General features: G+C 60.3%; 1 protein-coding gene across 5 annotated transcripts; it reads right to left on the bottom strand.

The window, feature by feature from the left end:
* RHBDF2 (rhomboid 5 homolog 2) lies at positions 1-24909 on the bottom strand. Of its 5 annotated transcripts, none has more exons than XM_027518601.1 (19): positions 24825-24909; positions 14070-14271; positions 9888-10053; positions 8887-9029; positions 8205-8400; positions 7918-8121; positions 6900-7028; positions 6410-6522; positions 6082-6276; positions 4959-5070; positions 4664-4738; positions 4317-4478; positions 3324-3433; positions 3066-3129; positions 2879-2973; positions 2602-2677; positions 2370-2470; positions 2053-2206; positions 1-1365 (listed from the first exon to the last, which is right to left on the bottom strand). In XM_027518601.1, the coding sequence occupies exons 3-19, from the start codon at positions 10029-10031 to the stop codon at positions 946-948; spliced, it is 2493 nt and encodes an 830-aa protein (XP_027374402.1). In that variant the 5' UTR covers positions 10032-10053; positions 14070-14271; positions 24825-24909; the 3' UTR covers positions 1-945. The 5 variants fall into 5 exon arrangements, with proteins under 5 accessions (XP_027374402.1, XP_027374407.1, XP_027374405.1 ...); XM_027518606.1 differs by having other exon boundaries at positions 6410-6518; positions 6905-7028; XM_027518604.1 differs by having other exon boundaries at positions 14070-14196; positions 24825-24905.
* Between the last annotated feature and the right edge of the window lie 1338 nt (positions 24910-26247).

Here is a 26247-nt window from a genome sequence, read left to right as displayed (position 1 = left end):
TCCTATCTTAAAGAATTTAATTCATTTAATTCATTTCAGACGTTGTCCATACAAAGTTAGCGTTACTTTAAAAAATTAGGACCATAATATAAATTGGTAAAAAAAAAAGTCCTGATTGACCTTGGCAACCCCTGGGCACAGGTCCACAGGGTGGCCCTGCCCCTTTCTTGGCAGAAGTGAGACAGAGGGTGGTGAGCTGCTTGGCATTAGTCCAGCCCCAGGAGGCTGAACACGAACTCGAGGGGAAGCGCTGGCTGGGAGGGCCTGGGGGCCCTGGAGTGGGTTGGTGGGTTCAGCTTCTGTTGGGTAACAGCCCAGGCTCTCAGCTTCCCAGTCCAGCTGTGTCTTTCTGCTCCTTCTCTGTCCCAGACCACGGCCAAAGCCTCTCCCTCGAGGTCTGGTCCAGGAGCGTAATGGGGAGGCTCACCAGGCCACTGATGGAAGCCGAGCATGGACTCACAGGACAGAGAGGGGAGGGACAATAGGAAGGGGACCGTGGCCAGGCAGGGCTGGGAACCCGGCGGGAACCCCAGCCTCATCCCCAGGAGGAGCTAGCTCACAGTAATGGGGAGGGCTGGGGACCGTACCAGCAGAGCCGGAGGTAGGAGCTGAGCAGCATCCCAGGACCAGGAGGGGTCCTGACGGCCGGGCAGTGGAGGTCTGTCAGGGCCTGGGCCCCGAGCTGCAGAGATGCACAGGCTCCGAGTGTCCCCCAGCCCAGGCCTGAGGAAGGGGAGCCTTGGCCCCCCATGAAGGCTGCCTTTAGGAGCGTCTCCCCTCGGACTTGGCCTCTCCTGGGGGAGGGCTCCTGGGAGCAGGGCTGGCCCCATGGGGTCTCTGGGGTGTGGGCAGGGCGCTGTGCAGGCAGACAGCTCGGTCCAGACACAGTCCCTGCATCCTCCGAGCTGGGTGGGAGCAGCCGTGCCGGCCCCACTGGGCAGGTGGTCAGTGTAGCACCTGGTCCAACTCATACTTCTCGCAGAAGCGGCTGGTGAAGGGGAAGCAGGTGAGGTACTCGACCCAGGGCCAGTGGATGGGGTAGATGTACAGCCAGATGACCAGCGAGGCAAAGAGGCCGGCGAAGACCACCAGCGACACCAGGATGAGGGCGCGCTTGCGGTACTTGTCGCTCGTGCCGAAGGTGATGTAGGGCAGGAAGGCGAAGGCCAGCAGCAGCCCGCTGAGGAAGCCGAAGATGTGGGCGATGTTGTCGATCCAGGGCAGGAGGCCGCAGATGAAGAGGAACAGCACGATGGCCGACAGGTTCAGGAAGGCCTTCCAGGGCCGCTCCAGCAGCTGCCAGCTCTGGAAGAGCTCCACGAAGAGGCAGGCCAGGAGGCCGAACTGCGACCCTGCAGGGCCCACCTGGGGCGGGTGGGCGGGGCACGGACACGGTCACTTCCAGGCGCCGGGTGGGAGCCCGCGGGGAGCCCTGGGCACAGCCAGGCTGGAGCCCTGGGACCCAGGTCATCCTGTCCGTGAGGCCCTCCCAGGGTGCGGACCCCGAAGCTGAGGGCTGAGGTGCAGCCAGCGCCGCCGGAACCCAGCTGGACTCGTTCCGCCCACCCTACGTGCACAGTGGGCACAGCAAGCAGGACAGCCAGCCTGCTCCGGGCAGCGCACGTGGCAGGGACAGACGCTGAATCAGCCCGGAGCGTGAGGTGGAACTGACCCACAAACCCTGCTTTCTTAGCAAGAAAGGCCACACGAGGGCGACTTCATATGACCCAGCCTGTAGCTAAGGGGCGTGCTGGCCGGCGGTGGTTGTGATCACTGGGAGAAATGAAGTGGGGGTTGGGGAGGGGGGGTCCAGGAAGGTCTTTCTGGAGGTGACCCTACATGTGACCTGGGGGCATCGCTGCTCCCTCGTGCCCAGGGACAGACTAAGGAACTGGCCAGGAAGCCCCCAGCTTAGCTGTCCATCGACTGTTGAGCCTGACACAGCAGGGGCTGTGCGTCCCTCGGGTAGTGGTGGGGGTCGGGTGGGGAGGGGAAGGAAGTGGCAGGGCTAGCCCCACCCCGCCCAGTCCCCAGAGTGCCCAGAGTCCCCACCTCTGCCCGGTATGGAAGGAAGAGGGCGCTGGCGAGGTTGCCAGTGATGCCGCTGAGAATGAAGATAATGGAGATGCGGTGCCAGCCAGCCAGCTTCTCCAGGTCACGCAGGATGGTCATTTGGAAGATCACAGACACGAGGCAGTGGATGACGCTGGGCGGGGACACACGGGCATCGGCTTCCGCCCGTGGCCACCAGCCAGGCACTTGGGGGGCACTGGGGCCCGGCAGGTTGTGCCCTGGCTCAGGGGCCCTTCCTCCAGGGGTCCAGGTGGTACCACGGGGGCCTGGGGGGTGGGCAGTGAGGGGCCTCTTACCCAGCGTGGAGGAACAGAGACAGCCAGAGCCTATAGAACTGATCGGGGACCTCGGGGTTGAGGAAGGGCAGCAGTCCACACACCTTGTCCAAGCAGTGCACCTGGGCCGAGCGCACGGCAGTCAGTCCCCGGGACCCGGCCGGGTGGGAGGCCCTGGTGTGCGGGGTTGGGACCAGACACCCACTGTGGGAGGGCGCGAAGGCTGCTCACCGTGCCCAGGGCCCCGCCTCACCTGGGAGCAGAGTGTGGCCTTCTCGTGGAAATAGCCGTGCATGAACTCACAGTATTCGCGCGTGGTGATCTCACAGCTGGGGACGGAGAGGCAAGGGCAGACGTCAGGGGACTGAGTCCCGATCCCTCGCCCGGTGTCCAGCGCCTGGCCGCAGCAGGCGTCGCTGGCAAGATGGGTGCCCCTCTTCAGGGACCCTCACAGCATGGATGGAGGGGGCGGGGGAACAGCGGCAGAGGAGGAGCACAGGGGCTCGGGCCCGCGGCCCAGGCCGGCTCACCTGCCCTTGGTGCCGATGCAGCAGGGACGGCCCCGGATCTGGCAGTCCATGTGCGGGAAGCCCGAGCGGTTACTCTTGGCCTGCTCCGTGCAGATCTGCCGGGAGGGGCACGGAGTGGAGATGGAGCTGTGCGGCGGGCAGGTGCCTCCCTGCCCTTCCTGGACCGCTCTCCTCTCCGCACACTCACCGGCCACTTGGTGATGTCGTCGGGCCAGATGTGGGCACCACTAGAGGCCGGCTCCTCACAGGTTCTGGAAGTAGACGTTGGAGGGGGCAAAATGTGGGGCCTCGGCACCCCCAGCTTGCCACGCCCCCCGGACCGCACCCCAGCCGGCCACGCCCACCAGCCAGCACCCCAGCCGACCACGCCCACCAGCAGCACCCCCACGGGTAGCACCAATGACATGACACTCAGCCTCATCTCAGAGAGCTCAGCCGTGGGTACCTGGGGTCTTGGTTGCACACGGCCCCAGAAGTCCGCTTCTGGCCCAGATCAGACTTGTCCATGGGGGGCCCTGTATCATCCTGCCACTTGACGAAAGTGGCCAGAGTCTCCTGGAGGATGGGGAAGGGCTGGTCATGGCAGGCTGGACAAGGTCATGCCCATCAGAGTGGGCAGGGGCCCCTCTAGGGCAGAGGCTCATTCCCTGCTGTCCAGGTCTCTGGCTCATCTCCCAGACCCCCACCCCTCGCTGACACTCCCAGGACTTAGCTTTCACTTCTCTGGGGCTGGGGAGGTTGATACTCTCCCTGTGCCAGGCTGCCTACATTGGGTGTGAGGCCAGGGAGTGGGGTGTGAGGCCAGGGAAGGGCTGTGAAGCCAGGGAAGGGGGCTGTGAGCCCAGGGAGGGGGTTGTGTGAACCCAGGGAGGGGGGTGGGGTGTGAGCCCAGGGAAGGGCTGTGAAGCCAGGGATGGGATGTGTGAGCCCAGGGAGGAGGGTGTGAGCCCAGGGAGGGGGGTGTGAGCCCAGGGAAGGGCTGTGAAGCCAGGGAAGGGGGGTGTGAGGTCAGGGAGTGGGGTGTGAGGCCAGGGAGTGGGGTGTGAGACCAGGGAAGGGCTGTGAAGCCAGGGAAGGGGGGTGTGAGCCCAGGGAGGGCAGTGTGTAGCCAGGGAGCAGGGTGTGAGTCCAGGGAGGGGGCTCGAGCCCAGGGAGGGGGGTTTGGAGCCCGAGGAGTGGGGCGTGAGCCCGGGGAGGGGTGTGTGAAGCCAGGGAAGGGGGTGTGAAGCCAGGGGGCGGGGGGTGCGAGCCCGGGGAGGCGGGTGTGAAGCCAGGGAGGGGGGTGTGAAGCCAGGGAGGGGGCATGAGCCTGGGGAGGGCAGACAAGGATGGGTGCAGTGTGCTGACACCGTCCCTGCCAGGCCCTCCCCCAGGCTGGGCCAGTGGAGCCAGCGCAGACAAGCGGGGCTGGGCGGGGCTGCAGGGCCCAGGCCCCCACCGAGCAGTCCTTCCTCTGTGTCTGGATGCAGCCTGAACGGTCGTTTTGGACACAGCAGCCCGAGTCCCGCTCCAGGTCTCGCTCCCGCAGCACGAGCTGCTCGATCTGTTGGTCCTTCCGGATGCAAGGTGAGAACTTGGCTCCCAGGTGGATCAAGTCGATCTGGGGAGGGGGCCGCCGGGGAGTGGGTGGTGAGCTCAGGCCCAGACCTGGCCGGGAGCATTCCTCCCGAGGGTGCTCCTGCTGAGGGGGTCTTCCAGGTTAGACACAACCCCCTCTCTGCCCAGCTGGGGGTGACAGGGGCAGGGGGCTCCCTGTTGAGATGCCTCCGCGCCTGGGCGCCTCACCGAGCTGGGGCCAATCCAAAAGTTCTCCTGCTGGATGTACTTCACGCTCTCATACACACCTTTGTTCCTGAGCACCTGGCGCAGGGGTGGAAGGAGGCAGGGTCAGGGCTTTCTCGGTCCCAGGGAAGGGCTTCCAGGAAGGGGCTGAGAGGCAAAGCAGAGGAGAGCCCAGAGCCCCCTCCTGCCTGGGCCAGGTCTGTGCCTCGGAGGAACCAGGTGGCCCAAGACAAGGATGCCTCTTGTGGGGGAGGCTAGGATTCCCAGGATGGAGACCCCTTTCCCGAGCCCCACGCACCAGCTGGGTGGTGATGTGCTGGGCGAAGCCCACGGGCGCGATGCCGTACGTGCCGATCACCAGCAATGTGATGATGACGTGGACAAAGGTTAGCCAGTAGGTGAAGTAGGGCCTGCGGGCAGGGCCTCGGGTCAGCAGAGCTGGACTCACACCCCGACCCTCAGCCCTGTGACACCCAGCTGCTGACAGCTCTTACCTGCTCCCAACCCTCCACTGCTCTGCTCAGACTCGTCCTTCACCACCGCAATTCTTAACACGCACCTCTATGCCTTTCTCTCCCAGCTGAAACCCTCCCCGTGGCTTCTCGCTGCTCTGGGAATCAAGTCTAATGCTGCCCACTCCCACTGGTGGCCAGGCCTTGCTGCGCCTGCCCACCTTCCTGGCCTCCTTCCTCTCCTCTTGCAGTTCTGGGAACGCACCCCTGCAGCCCCGGGGCCTTTGCACATGATGCTTCCTTTGCCTGAGATGCTCTGCCCTTCTCTTTTCACCCAGCTAACTGCTGCTCCTCCTGACCACATGCCTCCCCAGCCTCTGGTTCACTCCCTTCTCTGTCCTCCTTCTCTGGGACACACTCCACACCTGCTATCACTTAATTTTTTGTGATCTGGGGTTCAAAGTCTAGCAGGTTGCTGCTAACTGTACACAGAATGGCCTGTTCCCAGTCCTCTGGCTTCCCCAAGGTCTTGTACACAGTCCCTCTCCACAGGCTCCTCACTCGGGGTCACCGCTTCTAACCACGCTTCTGATCCACCACACTTGCCCTGCTCTGCTGTCCCAGGGCCTGTGTGGCACTCAGTGAATGCTTGTTGTCTGGGACCCAGGGAGAAAGCGGGCCCAGAAGCAAGGAGAGGCAGCAACACCTGACGACTCTTCCCGGGTGACGTGCGCACTCGCAGGGTGACCCGGGGGACTGTCCCTGCTCCCCCGACACATAAGAGGTGCTCATCAAAGGCTCGCTGAACAAGGAGGGATGCTCCAGGAGAGGGCCCAGGGGGATCTGGAAGCCCCCCGGTCCCTCCTGGATGGCTCCCAGCCCCTCTCCCTGGGCCTTCTCCTGGGAGCAGCCCTCCGGGACAGTGAGCACCCCCAGGTCTCGGAGCAGGCGGGCCGGCCGGCGGCTCACCGGTGGCTGTCGAAGCTCTCCAGCTGCCGCTGCACCGTGCTGCTGATGCTGCGGCGGTAAGTGCGGTTCAGCCAGTTGCCCACCACACCCAGGCCGTAGTGCCGCTTCTTCCGGTCGAAGGCAAAGTGCTTCACCTTGGAGGCGATGCGCTTGCCGCGTTTGGTGGGGGGCACCGGGGCTCGGCTGGACTCCTTCCTGGTGAGGACGGTGGTCTCAGCCGGGTACCCTCACCCCCTCCTTGCCACGAGGAGGGGACCAGGAGGGACCTGCAATCTGGGGAACCCCTCCACCCCGCCCCCCACACCCGGGAGGACTGCCTGGAACTCACAGGGGAATCTGGTCGGGAGAGACTGGGGAGGCTGAGTGTGGGATCCCCCGGAAGTAGCTGGCGGAGAGTGGGGGCGACTCAAACACGTCATCGGGCATGGAGCTCATTTCTTCCTGGGGTAGGGGTGGAGTCAGGGACACAGCAAGAGACAGTGTGAGGAGTCACTGTCCCCCGGCTTGCCCCCCCAGCAGCTCAATTCAAGGGCAGGACAACGTCGGACAGGCTCCCGGGGAGAGAGGGAGGGGAGGCACGTGTTTGCGGGCCCTGATGGTGACCCTCCCAGCTGGCACCTGCCCCACCCTAGGCCCTTGCTCTGCCAATGAAAGATGGGGAGCCTGGGAGCTCCGAGAGGCAGCACCCCCATCCCACGGACAGGCCTCTGGACATCTGAGGGCCTCCCGGCAGAGCGCGATGGGAAGTCGGGTCTCTTCCCACAGCTCTTGCCCACCCCAGCCCCCTGACCCGGAGGGCCCACACACCCCGTGCTTGCCTTACTAAAAAACGAGGAGTCGAATGTCTCCGCCCCGTCGACCACGTCCTCCTCCAGGGAGCTGGGGTAGGCAAAGCTGCACTTGACCACCCGGCTCCGCTGTCCTGTGGCCTCTAGCACTGAGCGCCCCTGTGTGGGGCAGAGGCACGGGCGTCAGGCCCAGGGGAGGTGGTCCTGCCCCGACACCAAAGGGGTGTCAAGGCCATCCTCCCAGGGAGGTGGGACCCCGCGCAGAGCAGGAGTGTCTGTGGAGGCCGGGACTGGGCTGCAGCTCCTCCCCAGGCCTGCACACAGTACTCTGTCTGCAGTTGGCTGCCAGCTTCTCCTGGCAACCTCCCGCCTTTGGGCTTGGGTACCTGGCACCCCACCACTCACCCTGCACCCTTACTCCCAAGGTTCGGGCTTCCTGGCACAGCACACGGGGCCCCTGCTGACCTTTCTGATTCCACCTCCCATGATTCCTCTTGTGACCACCCTTCACTAAATCTACCTGCTACTGCCTCTTACCCCCAGGCCTTTGCATATGCCGTTCCCTCTGCTGAGAATGCTGTTCCCTTCCTGGTGAAACTTTCTTTATACCTCTCAAGTGCCCTCTCTGACATCAGCCCCTCTCCTGGGCAAGACGGGGCAGCCCTTCCTCTGGGCGGGCCCCAGCACCTGTCACACCGCATGGTGACATCTTCCCCTCACCCGAGCTGAGTGCTCCTCTAGGGCAGGGACACTGGCTCAATTCTCTTTGCAGTGCCCCTGTGCCCAGCATGTAACAGGGGCTCCACAAACATGGGTCAGGGAGCGGTGACTGTACATTTCACTTCCTATTTCTCCTGTGTATGTGTCGGTGCAGAAACCAGCTGCCCGCACTAGGGAGAAGCGGGGCTAGAAGGATGTGGGTGAGTCTGCCTGCTGGGCTGTAGCCCCCTTCTCCGCCCAGGGATCCCGGAGCAGCCACTGCCCTGGCACAGACGCAGGTGCCTGGAATGGGGGAGAGAGGGAGCAGGCCGGGCAGAGGTATCCTTACCTTAAGCAAGGCTGCAGCAGCTTGAAAGCTCATGTGGGCCACAGAGATCCTCTTGCGGCGGGGCAGGTGGGAATAGCCGGAGCGGACGCTGGTGAAGGAGGTGAGGGAAAGGACCCCGGGGGTCAGCGGTGGGTGTGGGGCGTGGGGCCGGTCCACCTCATCCGGGTGGCGGAATGCCCGTCCTCGGGCCAGGGGGTCCACAATCTGGACGGGAGGGAGGCAGTGAGCAGAGGCCGCCGGGAGCTGGGCCGAGTCCCCTGATGGCCCCATCCCCGGCTGGAGCCCACCTTGGGCATCTTGCAGGGCTTTGGAGACTCAGTGTCCTGGAAGGAGGGCACCTCTTGGCTGGGGAGCTCCAGGTCCCGCTGGCACGAGGCCTTGAGCCGGCCGTAGCGCACGCTGCAGTGGTGAAGGCTCCGGCGCTGCCAGTGCTGCCGCTTCAGTTCCCAGTCTCCACTGACCCCGAACCACTGGGCCGCGCCCCTGCGGGGGCGGACAGGGCACAAGGCGCATGTCACCATGGCGGCGGGAGCAAGACAGGCCCCGTGTGTGGGGAGGTGACAGGGTGCGTGTGTGTGCAGTGGGAGGGGACAGGACATGTGTGGGCGCAGTGGGGGGTGGGGGGCAGACTGACTCCCCGACTCAGTGTCCAGGGACTGGATGGGCAGAGGCAGGGGAATAAAGTCCAGGGCCTGAGGGCTGAGCCCGGGGCCGGGGGGAGAGAGGGGGACCCTCCTCTGCAGTGCAGGGTCCACCCCCAGCTCCTTGACCCCCTGCAGCCTCCTTGCCGGGTCTTCCTGCCAGGCACAGAGCCACCCGGGCCTCATTTTCCCCAGCCTGGAACATGGGCTGCTTGTCCACGCCTCCCAGAAAGGGGCTTGGGGCCCCGGAGTGTCAGAGTCCGTCGGGTGGGGAAGGGGGGTCTGCTGTGTGGGGGAGCATGTAGGCGGGGGCGGAACATGTGCTCACTTGCGGATGCTCTGGGACAGCGAGGCCTGGCGGCGGAAGCCAGGACGCTTCTCTGGGCTGCCCTCCTGCCATCGCCCTCGTGGCTCCTGGAGGCTGACGCTCTTCAGGAGGGCCGGGTTCCTGCGCCTCTGCCCTCCGGATTCCTGGAGGTGGGAGAGGGAGACGGGCTGTGACTCTGTAGAGCTCCGAGCCTCCCCGGCTGCCTCTACTCTGGCTTCCGATGTGAAAACCAAGACAGGACAAACCTCGACCCCAGCTGACCCCAAGCCGCGTTCTCATTCTGAGGGTCAGATGGGCCCTTTTCTAGTGTGTCTGGGAGCCTGGCACTTACTTCCCCAGGGCTCCCTCTCTAGGTCCTGGCCATGGCTAAGCTGCAGATTGGCCCGGCTTTGTGTGTTTGAAAGCGCCCTTGGCTGCGTGGGTGGCACGAGACCGCCACCCCGGGGCCCCGGACTGCACGGGAGCCCACGCTGTGAGCAGCGGGTTCTCAATGGACTCTTTATGGAGCACTGGTTGGGATGCTGGCAACAGTGATTCATCCCCGTTCTCCTGCATGAGCAAAGCGCTGAGAGTCGGGGTGCCCCTTCCCCTGAGTCACAGACAGTCTACCGCCCGCAGAACAGCCAGGGCCGGAGGGCTTCCCTGGTGGTCCAGTGGCTAAGACTCCGTGCTCCCAATGGAGGGGACCCAAGTTCAGGACCCTGGCCAGGAAACTAGATCCTGCAACTAAGACCTGGCATAGCCAAATAAAAATAAATAAAAGAAGGGACTGGGGCCGGAAACAGCTGATTCCCAGGTGGGACTGACAGGAGTTTCCTATTTTCCCTGGCCAGCCACGAGACTGAGTTCCTGAGTTCAGAAGTCACTCCCAGTGACATTGGGGGCCAGGAAGCAGTGGGTGAAGCCTACGGCAGGGGCTCCAACAGGCTCCGGAAGGGCCCCCTTCCAGGAAGTGAAACTGCCCTAGAGATGCCAGGGGACACAGAGGGGGCCCCTCTTACCTGGGGCAGCATGCTGGCCTGCTCGCTGGGGGCCGAGGTCTCGGGCGGAGGGATGGTGATGGACAGGTTGGGCGGCTTCCGGCTCTGTAGGCGGCTGCTGGACACCGAGGAGACCCTCTCTCCGTTCTTGTCATCGGAGGCCATGGTGGGTAAGGGGGCAGGGCAACTGGAAGGGCAACGGAGGGGGCACAGGTGTATTGTCGAGAGGCAGCAGGATGTGGGGGGGCACGGGGACAGTGCAGGGTGTCAGGGCGTGCCATGGCGGGCAGCCCAGATTGAGAACAACCCATGGACAGTTGGTTCAAAACTGACTCCGGATACTAAACCCCGCAGCAGCACACTGATCGGACTGGGTGGGGTATGGTGAGAAGGTCTATTTTCATCCCTTCATTTGCATTCTAGGCCAGCAGGAGCCTGGAAGGTCCCCAACTTGTCACCTCGTTCTGTTTCTGGTCTCTCTGCTTCAGGCGAGGACCACACCCAGAAAGGAATGTGAGGACCAGGGATGCAGAAGGGATGTGATCTTGGCCTGCCCATCAGTCGGGCTAGAGCAGGCCAGGGGCCCGGAAGGCAGATTCCTTGGACAAAGGGCCCTGCCTTCGTCCCTGGGACAGGGCTTGGGGCGTATAGGGAGAAGGCTCCAGGCGGCTCACAAACAAGGGACCCATAGCTGTGCAGGGAGCGGGTGGTTCTCAGAGAAGGAATCCCTGGGCTGCAAGCGAGGAAGGGAAGGTCCAACCTAACTCCTGGGAGCATGAGAAAGCCACCGTGCTAGTCCCTGTCCCCCTGGACTGCCAAGTTCCTCTTTCAAAGGTAAGTGAAACTGCCATCTGTCACTTTTTTCTTTTCACAAAGGAAGAATATTACATCTTAGTGATAAAAATGATACACGAGCATTGCAAAAGAAAAAGACTCAGACGACTAAAGGAAAGTGAACTGCTGGCCCGCCTGTCACCCCGTGTTCCGGGAAAGAGCTTGGTGTGCGCATGCTTCTCTGCACCTGGAAAAGGACACGATACTTAACATTTCCTTGTTGTTGTTTAATTGCTAAGTTGTGTCCAACTCTGAGACCCCATGGACTGTAGCCCACCAGGCTCCTCTGTTCAAGGGATTTTTCCAGTCAAGAATATTGGCATGGTTTGCCATTTCCTTCTTCAGGGGATCTTCCCGACCCAGGAATAAAAGCTGCGTCTCCTGCGCTGGCAGGCAGATTCTTTATCCCTGAGATGCCAGGGAAGGCCACTTAACACTTCTATCATTTCTCTACAGCATGGACATCCTCCTCTGTCAATGCAGACAGACAGATCTACCTGATCTGTCTTGAAGACTGGGAAGGTTTCTAAGAATGGAATGTACCAAGATTTACTTAGCTCCAGACTGATGGTTGCTTAGAGTTGTGTCCAGTGTGAAGGACACCCTTGCCTGCATCACACGTGTTGTGCTATGCTACATCACTTCAGTCGTGTCCGATTCTTTGCGACCCCATGGACTGTAGCCCACCAGGCTCCTCTGTCCATGGGGATTCTCCAGGCAAGAATACTAGAGTGGGCTGCCACGCCCTCCTCCAGGGGATCTTCCTGACTCAAGGATTGAACCCCTGTCTCCTTATGAATCTGCGTTGGAGGTTCTTTACCACTAGCGCCACCTCCAAGTTTTATAACAGACAAACAGTGGAAGGGGAACGACTGGACTGAAGAATAAGTGCGTCTTGAGTTTCAGTGGAACTTTCCAAATGGCCCAGCCAGGAGGAAGTAGCGATTTACCCACATCTGGGGCTCTTCCATCCTCACAGGTGCCACTGACTCCCACACCCTCTTTGACCCAACAGAACGAGCACCCTCTGACTTGACTAATCTCTCCATTTCACCTCTCACTCTGCCCTGTGACCTCTGTCTTGCTAAAATCCTTTGCTATTTCCTCTCCCTGCATTCCAGGGCTGCTGGGGCAGGTCTGATTTCTCTTCCCTCACATCCATCTTCTGATCGGGGTGGGGCCACATGAGGCCAAGGTGCTGGATGTCAGGGCAACACAGCAGCCACCTTTGTTTGGAGCCTGCCTGCTTCCCCAACCCTCACCTCTCACCTGAAGGGTCCCAGCAGCCCCCTGACTCCTCCTGATCTGCTGCCCCCTCGAGCCCCCACCCCAGGACCATTTCCACCCAGTGGCAGAGTTCGCCTTTTAAAACACAAATCATACCATGCTCAACACTAGGCTGGGATCTCCAGTTCTCACTTAAAACCAAGTCCAGACTTCTCACTGGGGCCGCTGGTGAGTCTCCTTATCCCTTCATCTCCTCCTTGGTCCCACCCTCACCCCAATCGGGCCACCTGGGATCCCTCACTGCCCTACACCTGCCGCTCTATTAGGAGGTGCTGGGGGGTCATGGTCAAAAGCACAGACAGGAGCTGGGTGGCCTGGGGCTTGACCTGCCTCTGATCACTGGTCACCTAGGTCCTCACCTTATGGGGGGAATAACCCCCTCCCCTAAAGAGACATCCTGGGCATCACGTGACTGCACGCATGACACGCACTTAGGCGGCATGTCCACAGACACTCGTTCCAGAATGTTCATAGCTCCACGTTCACCGGAACTCAAAGGTGGAAACAAGCCAAACGCTCGTCAAAATACAAGTGGAAAGGGGGAGAGATAGATTAGGAGCTTGGGATTAACGTATACACACTACTATATCTGGGGCTCCCGGTGGCATAGAGGTAAAGAATGAGCCTGCCAATGCAGGAGACACATGGGACGAGGGTTCGATCCCTGGGTTGGGACGATCCCCTGGAGAAGGGAATGGCAACCCACTCCAGCATTGTTGCCTGGGAAATCCCATGGACAGAGGAGCCTGGCAGGGCTACACAGTCCACAGGGTCACAAAGGGTGGGATATGACTGAGCACACACCCCTTCCTTCCTTCCTCCTCACCACTATACACAAAATAGACAATCAACAAGGACCTACTATATAGATCAGGGAGCTCTGCTCAGTATTCTGCGGTGGGTCTTCCCTGGTGTCACAGTGGATAAGAGTCCATCTGCCAATGCAGGGGACACGGGTTTGAACCCTGGTCCTGGAAGATCCCACATATCGCGGAGCAACTAAGCCTGCGCATCCTAACTTCTGAGCTTGCACTCTGGAGCCTCTGAGTCACAACCTGGAGCCCGTGTGCCTGAGCCTGTGCTCCACAATGAGAGGAGCCACCGCAAAGAGACGCCCGCACGCCACAACGGGGAAGAGCCACTTCTCTCCACCAGAGGAAGCCCGTGAACAGCCACGAAGACCCAGTGCAATTAAAAAAAAATTCTGCAGTTTGGGAAAAGAGTCTGAAAAAGGTAGATATATGTACATGTGTAACTGAATCACTCTGCCATACACCTGTGACTAACACAACATGGTACATCAACTACACCCCAATACAAAATAAAAGTTAAAAAAAGGGCACTATGATCTATGGGGAAAAACAAACATTCAAATGAGTAAACAAAATGCGCTAAATCCACACAAGGGGCTATTACTCAGCCATGAAGGGGAATGACTCGCTGAGACAGGCTAAACACAGGTGAACCTGGAGCACCTCATGCTAAATGAAAGCCAGACACAAATAGACCGCATACGCCAGGGGTCCAAATGCAGTCCCGAAGAGGCACATCTACAGAGACAGAAGCATGAGTCATGGCTCAGGGCTGGGGGTGACAGCTAAAGGACGGCGGTTTCCCTCTGAGATGATGAAAATGTCCTAAAGTAGATGAGTTTTACATGAATTGTATAGATTAAATGTGAACTGTATCTCAATAAAGACGGTTAAGAAAAAAAAAGTTACAAGTACGTGCTCCATAAATGCTGGGCCTCTGGTTGGGACCCTGCTGGCTCTCCCCAGATCAGATTAGCACCTGTGCATGCAGGTGGCTCCTTCTCATCATTCTGGTCCCAGCTTGAGCGCCACCTCCTCCAAGGAGCCCTCCCGGACTGCCCGAGGCAGCACCCCTCCCACCCCACGTGTCTCTCCGTCGCTTCACCCTGCTCGTCTCCCTCTTTCTGCCTTATTCACAGCTGCATCTCTACTGTCAGCAGAGTGCTGGCCCACGGGTAGCATCAGTACATATTTGCTTCAAGTCAGGTAAGCAAGCAAGGAAAGCAGCTGGTACCCGGGGTCCACGCCACTCGGCTACCCAGTTACCTACCTTCAGGCTGTGGGCTGAGCTTGCAGTTCCCTGAGTCTTGTTGCTGAGGACTTTAGAGCATGTTCTAGTCCTTTCCTCACTCTGCAGAGATGCTCTGGGGTCAAGTCTCAGCTCTGTGGAGAGGTGGCTGGAGGCAGAGACAGATGGAAAGACAGACAGATGACTCCGGGTCAGGCAGGGCTGCTTCCTTGGTGCTCACAGCCTATAAGGAAGGGGAGGCAGGTTCAAGGGGGTATGTCAGGACCAATGCATCTTTCCATCTTCTTGACCTCAGTCTCCTCATCTATAAAATGGGGATAATTCCACCAGCTTCAAAGGTGGGAGATTAAGAAATAACCCCTCTCCTTCTCCCCTTGTGGTGATGAGCTAGGTTCTTTAGACCGCCCGGACGCCAGGGGCCTCTGGGCGTGTATCTAACAAAATCACATAAAGACCTGGGCTTTGGGCTGGGAACCATAATCAATACGCTCCCTACTTTCTTTTCTTGTTTCTAGAGAACTTCATTAGAAACACTAAACTTTTAAAAATGCAGGCATTATTGGCTATCTTCTGATCAAGATTTCTTTTCAATTAGACAAAGGCAGATATTCAAGGCAGTGTTTAAAGGATTCAGGCGTGTTTTGCTGTCGTTTCGGCTCTTTAACAATTAGTTTAGGTGAAATCTATGCCTGCAATGCAGGAGACCCGGGTTCAGTCCCTAGGTTGGGAAGATCTCATGGAAAGGGAATGGCTACCCATTCCAGTTTTTTTTGTCTGCAGAATTCCATGGACAGAGGAGCCTGGTGGGCTACAGTCTGTGGGGTCGCAGAGAGATACAACTGACTAACACACACACACACACACACACACACACACACACACACCATAAAAGGATTAAAAAGTGAACACCTCGTGGGACTTCCCTGGCGGTCCAGGGGTTAAGACTGTGCTTCTGCTGCAGGGGGTGAGAGTTTGATCCCTACTTGGGGAACTAAGATCCCACATGCTGTGTGCTGCGGCCAAAAGAAAAAAAAAAGTGAACATCTTGAGGGCATGGCTTTGTTTCTGAGAAGTCCTGCACAGGGGACATGCTGGTATAGCAGAGGAGGGGCCCCTTGATGGAGCCCCTGAGGCCGCTGGGGGCAGGACGGGGTCAGGGCCCCAGGTGGGCCAGGCCTTGCCTGACCCTTTACATGCATTATCCTACTCTGTCCTCAAAACTTGCTTTGAGGTAGATATTATCAACTACCTTTTTGTGGATAAGAATGGAGGCTCAAAAGGGGTTGAGTAACTTGCCCAAGCTCACACAGCCAGGATGGGGAGCAGCTGGGACTTAGGCTGCTCTGGCTACAGGGCCTGAAGCCTCTTTGGGAACAGGCGCCCCTTCTCCCTAAATCAGGGATACACTTGCCGCCAGAGAGTCTCCTATCAGGGAGACAGAGCAGAGTCTAGCCTGGAGAGAAACTTGGTCGAACATCTCAGCGTTTTGCAAACTGTGCTTCTCAGCGGTCTGGGTCACCAGAAGTATCCAAGGGGCCACCATGGGGTAAACTGGAGGCTGGGGGAGGGCCCGGGACCCCCGATTCCACAGGGTAGCACTCCTCTGGCTTTGAGCAGGCCTCTCACCTCCAGTCCTACAACTGCAGATGAGAGCTCTGGGTAGACAGGGGGTGCCAGAGAGCTATCTGAGGCCCAGCTGGTGGCCCGGAACGCTTCCTGCTTAAGGCTTGGCCAAGACTTGGGCATCCTTCCTTCTTTCGCACACGTGGGGAGTTCTGACCTGCACCCCAGGGCAGATGGGCTGTCGGCAGGCGCCTCAGACGCCACTTGGCACCACTCAGGGGACCGCTCCAAGTCAACAGCCTCGCCTGGGGCCCCAGCACGGAAACTTTTCCCGCTGGGCCCCCCCTGGGACCAGGTCGCAGTGAGAGGGCACCAGGCGGGCACCGCCCTGGGAAACTGGCACCAAGGACGAGTGGAGGCATCGGGGGAAGGCTGGGGGCGAGTCTGGGGCTGCCACACCTGAGCTCAGTATGGTCACCAAACAGTTGGATCCCTGGGTGACTTGGAGCTCCTGATGAGAAGAAGGGCAGACTCAATCCAAGGCTGGGGGAGGGGGGACTGGACCCACCCGGGGGAAATCTTAGCAGTCCCGAAGAGAAGTGGCCAGTCCCGGAGAGCAGAGGCAGGGCAGGGGCGCCTTTTCATGCGGAGCCATTTAACCATCCTCATAGTGTGGTGCCCAGAGCCTTGGCCTGTAAGCAGCGTGACCTCCACGGCCTCAGTTTCCTTCTCTGCTACGCAAGGGGGTTGGACAAAATGATGCCCCGCCGTGACATCCTCGAGCCCACATATTGGGCATAAAAACACCACTTTGCCCGTCACTCTCCCCCCGTAGAGTGGGTATGCCCCCAGCTGATGCAGACACGGGGGGTGGGGGCACCAGAAGCCCGGCCCCTGCCTCTGGACTCGGGGAGGGAGGAGCTGGGGGTGGCAGGTGCCTGGGGTAGATTCAGGGGTTGTGGACAGACTCTGGGTGCCCACCATAACCCAGTCTAGGGCGGGGAGGAGCCCAGATGGCAGAAAAAGTGCTGGAGCGCTGGGAGCGCCTGCCCCGCCCAACGTTTATCTCCCGCGCCCCAGAACTGCTTGCTCATTGCAGAGGAAATTGTGGCGTCCTGGGACTAGGCTTCCTCCTGACCAGTCACATCCGCTGCTCTGAGATCCCCCGCCAGGCCTGCTGCAGCATCCAGCCCAGGGTCAGGGGTGGGGAGGTTTGAGGGCAGGACCCACCTGGCTAGACCACTGCCACCTGCCCATAAAATTCGGACCTTGTTGGGGGCCTGTCCCAGAAAAAGGCCTTCAGTCCCAGGGTACCCAGGAGACCCCAAAGGGGCCTGGGGAGAGGAAGGGGTTCCACCCTGGACTAGGGGGGTACATACCCAGAGCAAGTGCAGTACAAAGTTCAAGTCACCCCAAGGTACACCCAGAGTCTAAAACCCCACTGCCTCCACGCCCAGAGGCATAGCCTAGGATCAGACACACATGGCAGAAACGCAGACTCAGACACTGCACGCTGGTTTCGCCAGGGAATCCGGTTTCCCCACAGGGTGGGGCCGGGCACCGCCAGCTGAGCCCTGTCCTGGCAGCCACAGCCAGGGCAAGCCAGGCCTCCCCACAGTGGGTCCCCCGCCGGAGCCCTACCAGGGCAGCTGCCCCATCCCCAGGCTGCATGGGCCCACTGTCCCCGCCCCACCTGCCCCCAGGTGTGGTTCCATCCCTGGGAATCTGACTCTGGTGTCCTGTTTCTCTCTCCACCTGCCCACCCCCCTGACATACCAGCAGTTTCTGAAGCCACCCCGGGTCTTGCTCACGCTGGATGGATTTTCCACACCCCCTGGGGCTCTGAGGACCTCCTGAGCCAGAAGCAGGCAGGGCAACTTGACACAGGACTCAGCCTGCGTGTGGCCAGACGTGGGGACACAGGAGAGGGAGGGGTCCCTGGGAGGAGGGATGAGCAGCCCCTCCTGAGAGGGGCTTTCTGAACCATAAGGTCAGGAAGGTTAGGGGATCCCCCAAAACGAGGGCCTCAGGCCCCCCGAACAGAGGAAGAAGAAACCACCATCTGGCCCAGAGGTTCCCCCCAGCTGGCGGCAGGCGGGCAGTCTGGAGGGAAGGGAGGTGGCCAGGCAGCTGGGTCCTGCCTGTCCCCCCGCTGAATCACAGGATGTCGGGGTGAGGGAGGAGGGCAAGGAAGTGGCCTCTCCCCCAACTTGCTTCCCTGTCACAGAAACCGAAACCTGCTTTTTTCCTCCCCACAGCTGTTCTGGGAACCGCTGTGAAAAAAGCAGCAAGGAGGAAGCAGGCCCTTGGGCAGTGTGCAATCCCCCAGTGAAAGCCCTGGCTCTGCTGAGCTGGGGTGGGGGCCGGGGGGAAGTGGGGGGCTGCTCTGGCTGCTGCAAGGCCCGGCAAGGGGCAGCTTATGTAAAAGGTGCCACCTGGCCGGGCTCCCTACCCGCGGCCCCACGCTGGCCCGAGCAGCCAGTGACTCACCCTGAATGCCTCCCTGCCCTGGCAAGAGTGAGTGCGGATAGGAGAGCCTGGCAGGAAAGAGCCAAGAAGGCCAGCTGAGGGTCAGACAGGATCAGGAAGACCAAAAATGGACAGATGAAAAGGGAGGGAGGCAAGTCTCCCAGGTGGGGGCCGCAAATCCCACCATCAGAGTTAGAGGAAGGAGAGTGGGGAGGGGATGCCCATCTGTCTCCAGAGGCCAGCGGGAGCCCTCCCCGGGACCCCCTGCCTCCTGGTAAGCACCCACTTCCCCAGGGGAGCCAGCCGGCAGACTTATTTCACAGGCCGCCCTTCAGCCCAGCTCCCCCCAACAGAGAGGAAAAATGAAACCACTTGTGGGTTGGCGCCCCAACCACAGGGAGAGGCCCCACTCACAGAGGGCCCTGGCCCAGGGAGGCCCGGATTGATCCTGCTTTCTGCTCAAGCTCGAGAAGATACAGAATCTGAGCACAGGGTCAAGGACCTGGTAACCTTCCCCATCCGAAACCAGGCTTGGGCTCCCTGGCTGGGGTGGCTTGGGAGTCACAGCCGACCACAGACCCGGGACGTGGGCGCCGGGCTCCAGGCCGCTGCCAAGAGCATGCAGGGGCGAGGAGGACAGGTTGCCGTGTTCCCAGCCCCCACCCCGTACTACCCAGAGGTTTGCTCAGGACCACACACCAGTGGGGGGCGGGGCTGGCTGGCAGAGATGTGAATGCCCCATCCCTGTGGGGATCCCAATTCCAAGACCCAGCTGGAACTGCCCAAGCCACACAGCCCCCCATCCTAAGGTGTGGGCCGCTGTTGGTAACATACGGGGGACAGGCATTATTGGGAGGGAAATGCCACCAGATGGCCCCAACTGACCACGATGCTGTGCCCTGTCCACCACAGTGCCCTCCCCAAGGCCCCACTGGCCTCCAGGAGCTGCTGATGGAAGCAGACCAGGGACACAGCTGGGCAGAGACCTTCCAGACCTCAGGAAAGTAGTAGCCTCTAGCAGCTGGGGGCCGAAGGCTGCTCAAGGACAACAGCGGGAAGGGATGGAGTGGCTGGGTCCTGAGATGCTCTGCCCGGCAGCCTGGCCTCCTCTGGGAAGGTGGTCTATTCCCTCCTGGTTCTACTGCTCCTGGAGCATAGCCAGAAGGCTCTGGTCCATCCAGGCTGGATACCAGGGCACAGGAGGGAGCCTGAGGGGGTGGGGGTACCTGCACCACCGGGCACCACACTCACCCAGACCTGTCGTGAACCAGGCTTTGCTCCAGACACTCCTGAGGAGTGTGCCTCTCTCGGAATCTTCAGGCACTGGGAGCTGGGTTTCCACTGGTCCTCGGAACCGGTAGGACCTAGCAGACGCTCAGTGGTGGGAGGGGATGGGTGCAACACGGGTCGGGGAGGAGGAGAGGCCCACATCCCTCCCGCCAGGGGCTCCAGACCCCGAGGCGTTTGCAGACACAACCAACCCCGGCACACAGAACAGGCCTCTGTGGTGTGCTCGCGAGGGCGGAGGCCACCCAGTTTCCATCCCCGCCTTGTGGCCTGGCTCCAGACAATGAGAACGCTGTCCTACTCGGGGAGACGGGGTCAGAGGCCCGGCCCTGAGCGCTGTGTGATATTAAGCAAGCCACTTGGCGTCTCTGAGCTTCGGTGTGTTATGGGGTCGCCCTGGGAGGCTGGGGAGCCGAGGGACAAAGCCTGATATTCCACAGAGAGGTTAAACGCTTCGCCCGCTGTCACTCAGCCACTGTCGGGCCCTGGGCTGCCCGGGGTCGCTCACCTCAACACGCTCAGGACAGGGTGCAGGGTGCCCCACACTCCTGGAGGCTGGGGTCGGCCGTTAGCACAGAGTGAAGATGCCAGGCAGACACTTTTCAGCTTGTAAACAGTCATTAAGGAGCTAATAAACCAGACTTCCCAGAATCCTGCCCTGGGGCTTGCTCCGTCCCTGGAAGAAGCTGGCCCCAGTCCCGATGCCTGCTGCGAGGGCTCTGGGACACGTAGACGTGGGCCAGCCAGGCCCCTCAGACCAGAGGGGCTCTCCACACGCATTACCAGCTCTATCTCTCCACCTTGCTTTGGAGCCACTGAGGTCCTCTCATCGAGAAATGGGAGCTGAGGGGGCTCACACTCTAGCTTGGCCACCTATCCACTGGAAGAATGACCAAGTTATGACTTCTGAGCCTCAGTGTTCTCTGCTGTGAAATGGGGTGATGCAGCAGAGATGACATGAGATCGTGAATGCCCAGTGCCTGGGAAAATTGGTGGAGGGTAATGTGTAGCTTCTTTTATTCCTGGCTGGCCTCCGCCACCATGGCTGACGTGGTTTCTACATCTGAGCCAAGTGCCCCGGAGGCAGCAGATCTTTGACAGGTGGGGAAACTGAGGCTCGGAGAGGTAAAGGCAACTGTCCGAGGTCACACGGTTAGGCCGTGGGGCTGTGGCCTCCTGCTATCTGGGAACTGGTGAGGCGAAATGGCAGAAGAGCGGGCAGGGGGTGGTGACTCAGGAGCTGGAGCTAGTTTGGGGTGCACAGGCCTTTGACTCATGAGCCCCTCCCATCCCCCCACCAAGTAGAAATGACATCATCTAACGCTTGGTGGCACTTCCCAGCTTATCTAGGGCTTTCACAACCATTCTCTCATCCTTGTCCTTATCTCACGATTGTCACTGGCTGATAAAGCCATCAGCTAATGAGCCAGGACTCGGGCCAGACTGCAGTTCCAAGGCTGGCTTCTACCCAGTCCTGCGTAGGTACCCCTTCTCTTCCAGGCCTTCTGGGGTCTGCACCAGGGGGCAGGACCTTGGGAGAGCCACCAGGAGAGGGCACGACCACCCGAGGATCCTCGTGGCACAAGCTCTGGGGCCACATGTGGGAGGCAGAGAAAGCCAAGCTGGCCCAGCTCCCAGCTCCAGGCAGCCCAGCCAGCGGGGAGCAGGGCTGAGGGTCACGGCCTCCACAACCCTCCCCCACCCCACCCAGCAACATGACGCACACGCTGGAGGGTGGGGGCCAGCAGTTCACAGCCTGGTCCTCCCTTCCCTCCTCCAAAACCCATCCTCCATTCCCGTGGCCTCCATGATGCTGAGGTCCCCCACCCTGGACCCGGCCACTTCTAGAGGATGACACAGCCACGATGCCATTCCACAGCCTGTTCTCAGCTTGTCCCCCCAACAGGCCATGGTAAGACCTCTGGCCTCACCACGAGTCCATCCCAAGGGCACACAGACATGTCCCTGTTACTGCGATGTTTCTGTTACTCCCTCACCACGCTCCTCGTGCAGCCAGACACCTGCCCAAGCTTCACATGAACCACCACTGGAATCCTCCCAAGCAGACCACTGTGACCCCGCTGGGGAAGATGAGGCACAGAATATTTAAGTGACCCTCTGCCCCATCCTATTGACCATACTTTCATAGCCCAGGCACCTGCCAGAATCTGGGCCTTGCTTTTTGGCTCCCCCAGCTGGGAATCAGCCCCTCCCACCACCACCCCCACCCTCCCGGCCAGCATCCCTGATGGGCCCACCTTGTCTGCGTTGCCCACTTAGTGCCAGCCACTTTCCTAGATGGTCAGATGGCATCACCGGCTCAGTGGACAAGAGTTTGAGCAAGCTCCAGGAGATGGTGAAGGACAGGGAAGCCTGGCGTGCTGCAGTCCATGGCGTCGCAAAGAGTCGGACACAACTGAGCGACTGAACAACTTTCCTGGAAGGTTCAGAATGTGCCTTCCCAAGGCTCTGAAACCGCAAGCCTTGCATCTGGGTCCCCAGATAAACTTACTGAATGAGAGAACGCAGACACGGTGCTGTCTGTACTGCTCTGATGCGAGAAGAAAATGCTTTCTTTATGCTGGTCCCGAGAGCAGCCCTTGCTTTGCAGGCCCCCCACCGCGGTCACCACTCCTTCCCCAGGCTGGCCCAGCTGGACGGGAAACCGGGAGCAGAGGCGTGAGCTCACTCTGGAAATCCCCAAGGGTGGCCAGGGCATCACTAAGGTCTGTCCCAAAGTGGGCGTCACGGAGACCCAAGAGGACCTGCAGTCTGGAGTGTACATCCCCTTTGATGCTACACGAGGGGGCAGGCAGGTGGCGGGGCCGCCCTAATCCTGCCACCCCTCATCCCAACCCACAGGGAAGTGCCAGATGGCTCATTCAAGTCACAGGCACAAACACACCATCCCTTGACTTCTTGCTCTCATCTGAGGCCTCACCTGGGGAAGAGTTTACACAGCAAGTCACACACCCTGCAGAGAAGTCTGGCCACCACCACTGACCCGGAGCTGGGCTTGGACCCCAGCGGCCCCCAGTGCTTTTATGGCGTGACTCATTCCTCCTCTTAGAGGACCAGGAGTCCCCACCTTGGGCAGTGAGCGTGTGCCGGTGTGTGTGTGTGTCCATGTGTGTCACACCAGGTACTCAGAAATGAGTAAGTGAGGTAGAAGTCACCTGGTACTCTGTTGCCAGCTGGTGGCACAGGGTTTTAGGGCTGGACCTGGGAAGGGGTGGCCCAGGTTCAACGTGAGGCCCTGCTGATTACTTCCTGAACAGCTTTGTGCAAGTCTGACTGCTGCTTTATGCCTTCAGAGGCACACAGAAGATGGGAGGTCGCTATTACAGGTTGCTTTGTTTTTGTTTTAGCTGAAAAGGTGAAAGCCTCACTCCAGCCTTTTAAAGTTAAAAGATTAAAGAGAAGCCCCTCCAAAGCAAAAGTCAAACCAGAAACTGCCACTTGCCCTCTGACCCCACCAGGGTTCCCAGGTCAGGAGGCCAGGGACCACAAGTAAGCAGGATGGAGGGTGGGCGTGGGAATGGAGATTGTCAAGAAGTGGGCAGGGAGGGCAGTGAGGGGACCTGGGCTCCTGGGCGTGGACGGCTGCTTCATCCCATCCTGCCCTTTCTATGACAGCCCCCGCTGCAATTCCCTGCACAGCGGGGAGCCCAACGCAAATAATTAATTCAGAGTTGTCCCTACCGGGGAACCCCCTGGCCTGTGGCTCTGATGACCCCCATCTCTCACTGGGGCTCTGCTAACACCATGAGCAGGGGGGGCCTCGCTGTCTAGCATCAGGGCCCACCCCGGGTCTCTCATCTCACCCAGAGTTCCCACAGCCACCGTGGAACGTTTTACTGCCGGCAGGAAGCAGACTGTGAAGCGGCAAGGAATGTGTCCTGTTATTCCTCGGGTGTTATTTTCCTGGTATAAGTGACTGAGGAGTTAGAAGTAGGTTCAGAAGGGAAAATGACAGCCGGTCACATGGTGTCAGGCATCCAGGCCCGCCCAGCAATCAAGGGTTGGGCAGTTTCTGAGCACAGAGTTGCCCCCTTCCCACCCTCCACACTGTGCTGATGTCTGACCCCCAGGGCTGCCCTGGCTCACCCAGCGTGGGAGGTGCCCTGGGGGTGAAGCACTCCAGGACCCAGCTGTGAGAGAGCCCCTGTTTCCAGCCCCTCCCCCATGGCACCAAGAACTGCTTAATGCAGGGCCCGGGGTTTAAGTAGGGAAGAGGCTGGTGGCACCAAGGGCGGCCTGCTGTTAGGACAGGACTGCCCTCACGCCTTCTTACTGCTTATCTCATTTGGGTTTATTTCTCCTCTAACCTGGTGAAACTGAGGCAGGGAGGGGCAGTCAGTGAGAAGTAATCTGATGGACCCGGTACCACGCCAAGCTCAGCACAGCACTCCTGACACTTCCCACTGGATAACTCTTCATGGTAGGGGGCTGTCCTGCACACCTCAGGATGTTTAGCATCATCCCCAACCTCTACACGCTAGATGCTGGGAGCCACAACACTCACCCTCCCCACCCCCCACCCCCAGGTGTGACAACCAAAACGTCTCCAGACACTGCTGAATGTTCCCTGGCAGGCAAATCACTCCCCCAGGCCCGTTTGAGGGTCACTGCTCTGAAAGAAGCTTCACTTTCCACTCTGCTCTGCCTCACCTACCGTGAGTGACAGTAACACAACACAGACGCTGGGCCCATCACATTTCAGCAAATACCACCCACACAGGGTCCTAAGGCTAGCCATTGGGAAAGAGCAGCCAGTCCACGTGGGGGGTCAGTCGGCAAGCCCTCCCCTCCTCAGACACTCCCTTCTCAGCTCCAACTCCAGACCTTCTCCCTTGGCCTTTCACCCCGGGCTCCTAGGGACATACTCCTCTCTAACCCAACGCAGTACCCTGGGGGAACGGAGAAGGTTGTGGGGGGGCACCTTCCCAAGCCCCTCTGTCCAGAAGTCAGGACTCCTGGGTCCAACTTCTGAGCTCCAGTCTGGCCTGGCTGCGGCACCTGTTTCCACCCCGGGGAGGCCGAACAAACTCCACCCTGGCCGCTGCAGCTCACCCAGGAGAAAGTGGAGGGGCGGGGAAGGTCTGAATTCCGGGCGCTTCTGGGGCAAGGCGGGACTGCGCGGTCCTGCCCTGGGGCTTTCCCCCCGCTCTTCCTCCTGGGACTTTAAACTGCGGCTCAGTCATCCTGTCCCCGCCTCTGGTGACTCGTGGCCCAGGGACCCGGGAGGTGTCTTATCCGAGCTGAGCCTAGGGGCCGGCAGACCCGGTCCAGGGGCCCCGTCCCAATCCAGCCCGGGCCTCCGGTATCGGCCCACGTGGAGCCAGCGCCGGAACCTTCGTCGGTCACGCACCGCCGCCCCGGGCGCGACCCCGCGGCCCCTCTGGCGCCCGGCGCCCAGCTGCCGCGAACCGGCCCCTCCCGGTGCCCCGCGCTCACCTCCCGGCGGCCCCAAGTCCCCGGGACTCAGCTCCAAGCTGCGCCGGCCGGCCGCTGGGTAGTGGCTCCCGGGGGCGGGGCCCCAGCGCTCCGCCTCTTCCCTACCTGCGCGCGGTCGGCGGAGGCGGGGCCGGGGGCGGGGCCGGACGCCTGGGCGGGGCCGGGTCCTGGAGGCGGGCCCGAGCTCTGGGGGCGGGGCCTCTCTCGGTCCCCTAGGCCAGCATCCTCTGTAGCTCCAGGGTCGCGCTGTCCCCGCCCGGGCAAACCCTATTTTCCGCCGGAGCTACTCTCATCCAGGCGCCGTCCTCTCCTCCCCCGATAAAACGTATAATCTAGGTCTGAAGTGCCATCATCCCGTCAACTTCCAAGAAAAGCCTCTCCAATAACAGCCCCCTCCCAGAGCCTTCATCCCTGGATCAAACGAGCCTGTTCCCTCGGGCCTTTTAGCCCTCAGGCGTTCCTTCAAACTCATTTGGAGAGTCTTGCAAGTCTTGCAAGTCCTGCTGCGGTTGCCGCCTCCGGGACGCCTCCTCTGATTTCCATCGCTGCTCTAGACTCTAGTCCACCGCGAACGCGCCCTCCCCCGCATCCTGCTGCAGCGAAGGCTCCCTGCCTGGCTGAGACCCGCTCTTACTCAACTTCCCCCGCCCACTCGCCCCCGGCACTGCGTCCAGGCCTGGCGCCGAGGACAGAAGGGGACCTGGGGTTTGCTACTGGGAGAAGCCCTCACTGAGTGCCTGAGTGGCGGCGGGGTCTCTGGTAAAGTTCCAGGAATCTCCTTTAGGGGAGACCCAGTTGAAAAAAACACACAAACCCGTGTGGCCTCTGGCCCAGTGACACGGAACCTTCCTAATGGGGCAGGACCTTGGTTCTCACAGGTGCCTGCGTCCGAGGAAAGCACTCAAGATCTGGGTGCTGGGTGCTGGGGAAAGCACTCAAGGTCAGCCTTCTGGCCGCAGAGCCTGTCTGAGCCTGTTCTCAACATAGCAGCCACCCTATCCCACCTTCTTACCCATGAAACCACTGGTGGCGGCATCTCTACCGTCACAGGAGTCTCAGATCCTTCAGCCTCCCTGGGCCTGCGGCTGCCTTCTCTTTAAAATGGGGTAAGGGACTCCCTGGTGGTCCAGTGGCTGACTCTGTGCTGTCAAGGCTTGGGGCCCAGGTTCAATCCCTGGTCAGGGAACTAGATCCCACAAGCCACAGCTAAGACCTGGTGCAACCAAATAATTGAATTAAATAAATAATTCATTTTAAAAATAAATAAATAAATAAAATGGGAGTAAAAGGAATTTCCCAGCAGTCCAGTGGTTAGGACTCTGTGCTTCCACTGCTGGGAGCCTAAGTTCGATCCCTGGTCAGGGAGCTAAGATCTTGCATAAATAAACAAATAAAAATGGAGATAAAAATAGGCCCTGATAAA

Source organism: Bos indicus x Bos taurus, chromosome 19, assembly GCF_003369695.1.
Source record: "Bos indicus x Bos taurus breed Angus x Brahman F1 hybrid chromosome 19, Bos_hybrid_MaternalHap_v2.0, whole genome shotgun sequence".
Lineage (NCBI taxonomy): Eukaryota > Metazoa > Chordata > Mammalia > Artiodactyla > Bovidae > Bos > Bos indicus x Bos taurus.
The sequence above is the reverse complement of the archived record's forward strand: the minus strand, read 5'-3'. Positions and strand labels throughout refer to the sequence as shown.